Source organism: Meleagris gallopavo, chromosome 19 (genome assembly GCF_000146605.3).
Source record: "Meleagris gallopavo isolate NT-WF06-2002-E0010 breed Aviagen turkey brand Nicholas breeding stock chromosome 19, Turkey_5.1, whole genome shotgun sequence".
NCBI lineage: Eukaryota > Metazoa > Chordata > Aves > Galliformes > Phasianidae > Meleagris > Meleagris gallopavo.
Window position 1 is genome coordinate 9101324 of NC_015029.2, and position 9115 is coordinate 9110438.

The window sequence follows — 9115 nt, forward strand, 5'->3', positions numbered from 1 at the left end:
TTGAGTTATTGAACATGGCAGAAAGCACACGGAAGCGCTTTCTGTTCAGATGCTGTGGTTTTGTGCTTTTGAGTCTTTCTGAACTTCATAGCATCCTCTTTGGTGCTGCTAATGACAAGCAAGAGCAAGTTGCCGTGTCCATCGTCAGCCGTTTGCCTTTTCCTGAGCAAACTCCAGGTACATGTATGGGCTCCTCTCAGGCCGTCCGCTGGCGCCCGTGCTGTGCTGTGAGCAATGGCAGAGCAGGGGGAGAGCCTATTGCTTAGCTAGATCCTCCTCCTTCCCCTTCACTGCATGTCTCTGACAGATTGTAAATGAGGGTAAGAAATTTGGCAAAGCGTAATTAATAATACTGAGCAGATCTGGAGTTTGGAAGTCCTGGCTCCCAGTCACCTCCCCACTCCGCTGCGCAGCCCAGTGCATTTCTCTGGACACCTGTCAGATCAGTGCTGAAAACACTGCTTCAAACCTTACATTTAATCAGGCAGTCAGTGGAGACGCTACAGAGTTTGGATGTAACAGAATTTACATAGAAGATGGCCTCTGGTGGAAGTTAATTGGCCCTGCATTACCTCTGCAGAAAACCCCCACTGTAAAATAGCAGTTTGCAAGAGAGCAGCATTAAATCAAAGAACTGTAGAAAGAAATCGCGCTGTCTGCGAGGATTGTGAAACTTTGTTCCCAGACAGTATAACTTCTCGTTTGACCTGTACATATCCCACAGTCAAACATGAAGGGCTTTGGACTCTAATACCATCTGTGGGAATGTGATCCCTTGGCTAGTTTGCAGCTGTTCAGCACTCTCTCAAGATATGCTGGAATTTCTAAGTTCAATTGTACAAGGCAGTGAAAATAAGTGTGGAGGGTTTTAATATCGATCTATGAAGATTATGATGTTCATAGGCAAATAAACACTTTTGTGTTATGTTTTCTTGCACAAAGGGCACAGCGTAACATACTTTTCTTTTAGACTGTGGAAAACTGTAGTGAGGAAGAACAGAAGGCAAGTCCCCATGGCAGCACGGCGTGCGTCTGCACACACATGTCTGTCAGTCTTCTGCAAATGGTTGCAGACGCTCTGAAAACAAAGTGGTTGTTGAACTGTGCATATGGGAGAGTTCTTACAGTCATACAGATGCAGCCCGTGGAAAGCAGTGGGCCCTCAAAGCTTGGCCTGCACAATCCATGCAGCCTCACACCTAAAAGTGTGTTTTCTGATCTTCTTTGAAGACCGCCCTGCCATTTGAGGCTGTTGGGTAACGAGGGTGGGTCAGCCACATTAGGGTCCTGTTCATCCCATTTCATCGTGCTTAAGCAGGCAGTAGCCACTGGCACTGCACGGCCCATCTCTGCGCTGTCTCAATAGCACTGCTTACTTCTCCGTCTCTTTAAAACCTGTGTAAAAGTGAACCTGCTGGGGCTGTGCATTAGTTTCCTTTAGAGTCCATAAGCGGTTTCTTTCCCAAGAAGCCCAGCAGCTTACTGCTCTGGATAGTACGAAGTAGAACTGTAGGAGATTCTGTAAAGAATCTGCCATTTTTAATTATTTTCTTGTTCTTCCTTCATACAAGAGATCTGTCCAAAGAGCAGTGGTCATAGAGGCGTGCTTCCCTGGGGATCTGTGAATAGTAATTCCTCTTCTTAGCACCCTGATCTGGTATCTCCTCTGTGTCATGAGTCCAGCATGTTTAGCGTATTACACGTTCTGTTTGAATTGAATTGGTATTTCTGCAGCTGTATCATGTGATCACCAACATTAGAATGGTTGTTCCAGGATTAATAGTTCTTTCTCTACTTTTTGGACTGTAGCTTCCTTTTGCAGGAGGGGCAGGAAATCACATCCTGCGCTTTACACTCACAGCCTTGGCTTTTACCCAGAGGAAAGCAGGATTTAGTGCTGCTGATGCTTGTATCTTACTCAGATTGTTCACAGTGACAGGAGATGAGCTGTCGTGCAGGAGGGCGGGGAGTCCCCGAGACCCCGAGAGCTGAGGTGTTCCGACTGAGCCCTGCTGACTTCAGGCTCGCTGTGGCTTTCGGAGCAGGTACGGCATTTCCTAAATATGAGTGTGGAGGCAGCCAGTTTGTCCACAGCTGAGGCATGGCAGTCCCGGGGCCCCATCCAGGCAGGAGGGTGTGGGTTTGGGAATGCTGCCCAACCGCCGGCTGTGCCCACACGCAGCTCCCAGCAGCCGCTGTGCAGGCTTTCTTGGTGGCAGATCCGCAGGCAGTGGGGCTGCCTATCAGACTGGGCTATGGGTACATCAGCATCCTTCTGACACTAAGTCTGACATATGTTCATGTCTCTTTGGCCTCCAAAGCTGAAACAGAACTGAAGAGGCTCCTCTTGTTTATTGCTCAAGAGACTGCAAGCATATATTCACTCTTACCATTGCTGCTTGTCACTTAGCAAGGCCCTGCAGGCTCTCCCTGGCAAGCATCAGACACAAACTTTCCCCTCCTGCAGCCCATGGCGTCCACACAGCACAGCTCTGCCCTTCCATGTGGCTGCTCCCAGCCACAGTTCTCTGTTTTCTCAGAACCTGCTGCTGACATGAGCAGAGGGCTTTACGGGTCAGTGGAGCAGCAGGAAGCCAAGCCTTGCCCCCAGTGCTTTGGCTACTGAGTGGACTTGTCTCTCTGCAACCTCGGTGGTTTCAAAAAGTCTTTGCTGGTTTTCCAGATTTAAATCTCTTTGACTTCTGGATTTTGACCACGGATAGCCCCACTACAGCATGACTGCAAAGCACTGTCTTTGCCATGGGCTGCATTGGATGTCGCCCTTCAGCGGTTTCCTTGGAAGCAGGATAGCCACAAAGCTGAGAAACTTGAAAACCAGAGAACTTAGTGAGATCATGTAAGGAACTGCAGCGCAGGGCTGTTTGCCCTCTGCAAAACAGAGCGGGGCACACAGTGCTACAAGTGACGGCGTTTGGATGCTGGTGCGCGCTCTTAGATTAACCTGATGAAATGCAACAGGGTAGAGAGGAAATGAAAGATTTTGTACAAACTATAGGGGCAACATATGGCAGATTGGAGATGGGGAGACCTTGGAGAGCAGTTCGTGGCCACAAAGATACTCAGCCTGTTTTACAGCACAGCTGCTCTGAACAAAAGAGCCTGTCTAGATCGCTCTCGTGTTAGCTAATGCTGGTGACAGGAAGTTTGGAAAATGTCTGAAATATTGCTCGTTAAATGGGCAAATGCAGCACTCAGGTTTGAAACATACTGATCAAATGTGTTGGTCATAACGGTCATGGTTATGAGATGTGTCAACAATTTAACAGAGTGGGTGCGAAAGCAGGGAACAGTGGGACCAGCAGAGCAGAGCAAGCAGTGTGTTGCTGCTTAGGGCTGCACACTTCCCTTGCAGAAGAAATTTGTCCAGCTTGTGCAAATGAAATTTAAAAGGCAGAGCAGAGAGGGTATGTGGTTGAGCCACCCAAATGGACCTCTGAGTGCCCCAGTTTGGGTTTTTTGCAGAGAGTCAATGAAAATATCTTTTTTCTGGAGCTGAGTTCACAGCTGCAAGCAGCAGATGGCTACATGAGTCCCATGGGCAGGGAACACCCTGACTTTGGTGATCAACAGATCTAATGAGTGAATGTGGTTCAGAACCGATGGTGCAAAATTTCTCAATAAATCATGTGAAAGTGTAATCTGGGAAATAATACTGAGAGTTCTTCTGATGAATGTCTCTGCAGGTACACAAGCAGGGATCAGTAGCATCTCTGTTTTTATAGATTTAGGCTGGATTTGCAGAGGGGCATGAAGGAATATCATCAATCAGGCAAATATTTTCAATAATGCCTGTGAGTTTATTATTCTTGCTTGGCATTCTTAAAATAACCGCGGATGAGAGGAATATTTGAGTCTGGGTTACACAGCAACTGCTGCTGCTTTGAGTACAGGGAGCAGCCCTGCTGTAGGGGGGGCAGTGAGCTTCTGAAACTGGCCTACAAAGGAAGATAGTTTTGATGGACTCTTTGTGACAGGTGTACGGTAAGTTCGCTGCCTGGAGTTGGTCTTGCCCTGCTCAGCAGCACGGTGAAGTCTCTTGGACGCCAAACAAAAGCCTGTCTGTTTCCTATTCTTCTTGAAGTAAGGGATGATTCCCCTTCCAGCTGAATAGTAAGAGCAGAGCTTTCTGTACAGTTGCTGTCACATTGCTGCCTGTGTATTTCTGCAGGCACGCAGCGATTCTGAGCATTCAATCTCTGGGTGTGGAGGCAGGAGCTCCTTCAGCAGCACTGTTGAAATTTAGGTTTCCCGAGACCCATTTGTTTCAGAAGCTGCGCATACAGCAACGCCCACTGCTGTGACTCCAGCGCCTGGAAAGGACTCCTGCTCAGAAAAATTACCGGCACTTAATGAGTGGGGACTGCCTTAGCCGGGCTGGCTTTGATCTTTGCTCAAGAACTGGTTTAGGATAATAACGGGCTGATATAAAATACAAATGGCCACTTTGCGAGACAAAGATGATTGCTTGTGTAGAGCTTTGGCTACTGTGCAATTCATTTCTTTTCACAGACTTCAGCTAATACCTAAGAGTCATTTGCAAGCTATTTCTGATCTACATAGTGGCCCCACCTTTCCTGCAGCTGCCACTGGAAAGCCAGGTCGGCTGGGGCTCACAGTGATAGCAATGAATAATACATGATCTGCAATCTGGGCTCCCTTTGCCGTGCTGTTTGCAGGCTGCATCTTTTTCTGGCTTAAGCAATCGCTGTTTCAGTGGCTGTGCTGGAATGCGGTTGTGTTCCTCCTGCGGTAACGGTGCTAGGGATGGCCGGAGCCGCGTGTGGGTTCCTGGGGATGGATTATGGCTGTTGGAAGTGCTCTGTGCTGCTCATCCTCGTGCGGCGTGGTGGTGGGACAGAAATACACGAAGGAACTGAACTTGGTAGAGGAGCGAGCTGTGTTTCTCTGTGTTTTTTGTTTCTTGTTTTTTTTTCCAGCCCTGTTGGCTTTTGGCTCTCTCGATTTCACAGCTCTCGGGGAGCCCGTTACAGTCCGTAGCGTTTCGTTTGGGCTGTGAGTTTGCCATCTAGCGGCTGCTGTGTTTGTCAGGGAGCTCCGGCCGGCCCCGGCCTCAGGGCTGTGCTGTGCGGGATGGGGATGTGCTGGGCTGGTCTGGGCTGGGCTGTGCTCGGAACAGCTCTGGCATTCCGAGCATTGTCCTGCCATGGAGCATGTGTGCTTTGATGAGAGCAGGGAGGAGCAGATGGGCAAAAGCAGATAGAAGTGTGGTGAGAAAGATTGCAGTAGCTTCCTCTGCCTCTTTCTCCTCACAGGTTTGGCAGAAGCAGACTTGGTTGTGTTTGCTGTGCCGGGTACCAGGAGAAATGATGTTCTGCTCCATGCATGCCTGCCCTGTTCCTTTCTCCTCCATGATCTCATGTATGAATCAAAGCTTGCCTACAGGTGGTGATCGAGCCCCAAAGGCTTATCACTTACCAAGCAACTGTCTGCAATTATTTGTTTGTCCTCAGTAGCCAGCTTAGTTACTTATTGATATCTCATGTTTGTCTCCCCATGTTATAATGAAAAGGAAGAGATAAAAGCCCTGTTTCTGCTTGAAGTGCCAAATTAGCTAAGGATGGTGACACTGCTACTGTTTTCTCATGTGCTCGGATAGAGACTCACATCGTTGCTCCTTATAGGCAGGAGTAGCTTGTTACCTGGGACAAGGCTGCCTGTACTGCATGAACTGCAAGCCAGAAGCATGTGAAATATTTACAAGGCAGTTAAAATAGTGGAGATGCTGCCTTGCCAGATCAGATGTCACACCAGGAGTCAGCATGAAGGAAGCAATTCATCCAGGGTAGCTGTGGTAGAGCCTTAAGCAATCAGCAAGGCCAAGGGTTGGCTTTCAGGAGGCACTTCCTGAAGCATTTGTAAAACCTCCTAGAAGAGTCAGTGCCATCCTCTGATCTGGGGCTGCATGAGAGTGAGTTCAGCGGTACCTCTGGATGTGGTGATGTCGGCCAGGAGCACCTCTTGGCAAAGAGCAGTGAATGTGCACGAGTGGCACTCACCTACCTCAGCATCTCCTGGGAGGTGGTGGGACTGGGCCCTTCCTCCTGCTTTTCAGTAGCCATTGTGCTTTAGAGGGTGAGAAAAGAGTCAGCCGAGGCCCTGAACCGCCAGTTAACCCGTTGCACTGGGCAGTAGGAGGGCGCTTCAGGTGCCCCCTGAGTCTCTGTCATGGGTGGCTGGTTGAGAGCTGTTTGTAGATGGAGGGGGAACTTGCTGATCTCCAGTGCACAGCAGGATATAGATTTTTGGCAATATATTAGATGCCTGTTCTTTTTAGTAGCAACATTAAGGCAAATATCCTTGAGACAGTAAATTGGACCATGTGCTTCCCTTTCCTTGCCTTCCTCTGCAGCAAAAAGAAACAGCTGTTGAAATATTTTTAGTTATAATCTAGTGGATATGAAAAAACCCATGTGCCTGTGCCTGTGCTTTGCTGTCTTTACGGCTGTGCCTACAGCCAGACCACCAGCGCTGGGAGCCCATCGGGCGGCAGGAGGTAGAGGGACGGTGCCCAGGCACCTTTGGCTCGCAGGCAGCAGCAGGGGTGGCTCAGGAGGACCTGCCTGCAGCTTCCAGGGCGGCAGAGACATGACTGTGGCTGCCACTGCTGGGCCTGGGCACGTGGTGGGATGGTGGCCCCTGAGCACCTATGCCTGCCACTTCCCTATCTGGCCACTGCAGCTGTGCAGGGCCCCATCGTGCCTTCTGCTTGCACAGGTTTTTAGTTAGTTTTTAGGGTCCAGCTGCAAATCACAGTTTATAACCTCCAGGGATTTTTTTCTGTATGTATGTGTGTTAAATTGTTGTAAAATGATGTCCACAGATATTCTGAGCAGGCCACAGCATTCTGATGGAAGCCAGGGCTTGAATCAAAACCACCTCATCTCTCCCCAAACCCTGCGTGTCGTTAGACTTGCCTGGATCCCATTAGAAATGTGTTAATCGGAGAAGAATGACACACATCTCTGCTCTGAGGTACATGTAAATTTGGTGTGACATTGAAGGAGACCCTGAAGGTGGGACGGCTGCACTGCTGCTGCCAGCACGTGGCTGAGTCCCTCCTTAACTCCGGCACTGATGATGTGCTCCTCCCATGGCTCCCATAGTTTTCTTGTCCTGAGGCTGTCCCAGTAGCGGGCATTTAGTTTTTTTTGCTTGGCTTCATGGTGTGAAAGCAATAGTTGAGCTTTCTCTCCTAACAGAGGAGTAACTTTTTATTCTTTCCCCTGGCAAGAGGAAGAGTGATAATGGAAAGAAGTTTTCTGATCTCTTCCTGAAGTATGGTACGGTCACACGGCAAGGACTGTTTTGTATAGAAGGCATCAGCAGGTGGTACAATTGCGTGCAGTATCCGCGACATTTCCTTACGGATATGAGAGGGCTGTCAGAATGGGGAGGAGTTGGCTCTGCATGGCCCAGGGAGGTCGAGGTCAGCGCTCTCCTTGGCCACATTCCCAGGGCAGGGCTTCTGGGACCCCGGCACCCAGGGCAGCCTGCGCTGACGGGAAGAGGCTCGCGGGTGTCCTGTGGGTACGTGACTAAGCGCTGTGGTATTTGGTGGGGCTTTACTTCCAGATGTTGAGAGAAACGGAGTTTGGTGCAATTTAAACTCTCATTTTAGAAAATATATTTCTAATCTTTGTGGTTACGTGAGAACTCTTTAAAACATGAAATGAATGCAGCCCGCTGGCTCGGAGACCAGAAAGCAAAGGAGGAGAAATGGAAGTCTCTCTGCGCTGTGCCGAGGAGCGCTGCGGTTCGTCGGGGCAGTGAGCGGATGGTGGGAGGGCGGCGGGGGCTGCGTGCTGCCCTGCTCCTGCAGGGCTCAGGGCACGGTGCTCCCCTCTGATGGAGCCTGCTGTCTGAGCACAGCCCCGATGCTGTGGCAGCCGCAGCCCTGGGAGGACCATTCTGGGGTACAGCGCTGCAGCAGCCATTTAAGATGTACTTTACGGATTCATCAACTTGTGCTTTAATTCTTGGTGCTCGCAGCTTTAACTTTTAAAACTCTGCTGCTTTATAATCTCCACCTCTGAGATCCCCGTTATCCCCGTTGTGCAATTACTGTGGATCAGAGTTGAATTTATTTTTACCTTCTTGTTTTTCCCTTCGCTGCAATGCCTCTGGGAGTGAATTCTGGGAAGAATCCGCTTTGGTTTTAAGCTGTGTGGTGCCGCCTCCTCTCCCATTATCACTCCCTGCTTTCAATGGCCCCATTGTGCTGTCGGTGCCTGCACTTTGCTTGGTTTCAAGCAAGGGGAAGAACTTGCTCCATCCTGAGGCTGTCTCCCTTTGCTCAGCAGTGCTCTCCTGCCCTGGCTGCACATGCAGGGCAGGTGGAGCAGCCACGGGGAGGATTTGCGGTGTCAGTGCATTGCACATGGGATTTCTTTCAGGGCTGTTTTCTTGTGAAACCGTTGGCTTCTGCCACTGCTTGAGGAAGGATACAAAAAACATTCTGGTGATGCAAAAAAATGTTGTAAAGGAGAATTATTTTTACATAACTACTTTCTGACTGAATCAAACCCTGTCCATTGTGCATTTCTCAGGCTTTATTGAATCTCAGTCAATTTCCTTCAGCTTTGTCTCATTTCTCTTCAAAGTTGTCTCATCTCAGCTCCGTGATATTTGTGTTGCTGTCCTTTCTGCAGACTCGCATCTGCACTTCAGCCCTGGTGAGAGATTCCCGGCCCCACACTGGAGGTGTCCATGGCTGCACACCTGGCTGCTGCCCCACGCAGTCCCTGTTCAGGCTGACAGCTGCTCTCCTGTGCTGTCCCCAGGAGCACAGCCCTTTTCTATGCGCCCCGTTGTTTCCCAAAGGAAATAAAATCCCCCGGCCCAACTGCCTGCCCTGCTGACATTTCCCCCAGGTCTTTTCCCTTTCCTCTCCCCTTTTTGCCCAGCGCTCAGTCCTTTCTTTGGCTGCTGGGGGCCCAGGGCACACTGTTAGCAGTGCAGGGCTGTGGGGGTTTGTGCGGCGCAGTGCGTTCACCTCTGATGAATATTTTGGTATCCCCAACGTGAGCACCTGGCTAATGAACTGTGGTTCCAGTGCTCGCTGCAGAAATGTTGC

General features: G+C 49.8%; 1 protein-coding gene across 1 annotated transcript in view; it reads left to right on the top strand.

The window, feature by feature from the left end:
- Positions 1–1927: 1927 nt before the first annotated feature.
- Positions 1928–9115, top strand: part of NEK6 (NIMA related kinase 6) — a 100990-nt gene continuing 93802 nt past the window's right edge. The window contains 1 exon segment of the mRNA XM_010721063.3: positions 1928–2045. Coding sequence (XP_010719365.2) covers positions 1943–2045 — 103 coding nt within the window. The 5' untranslated portion in view covers positions 1928–1942.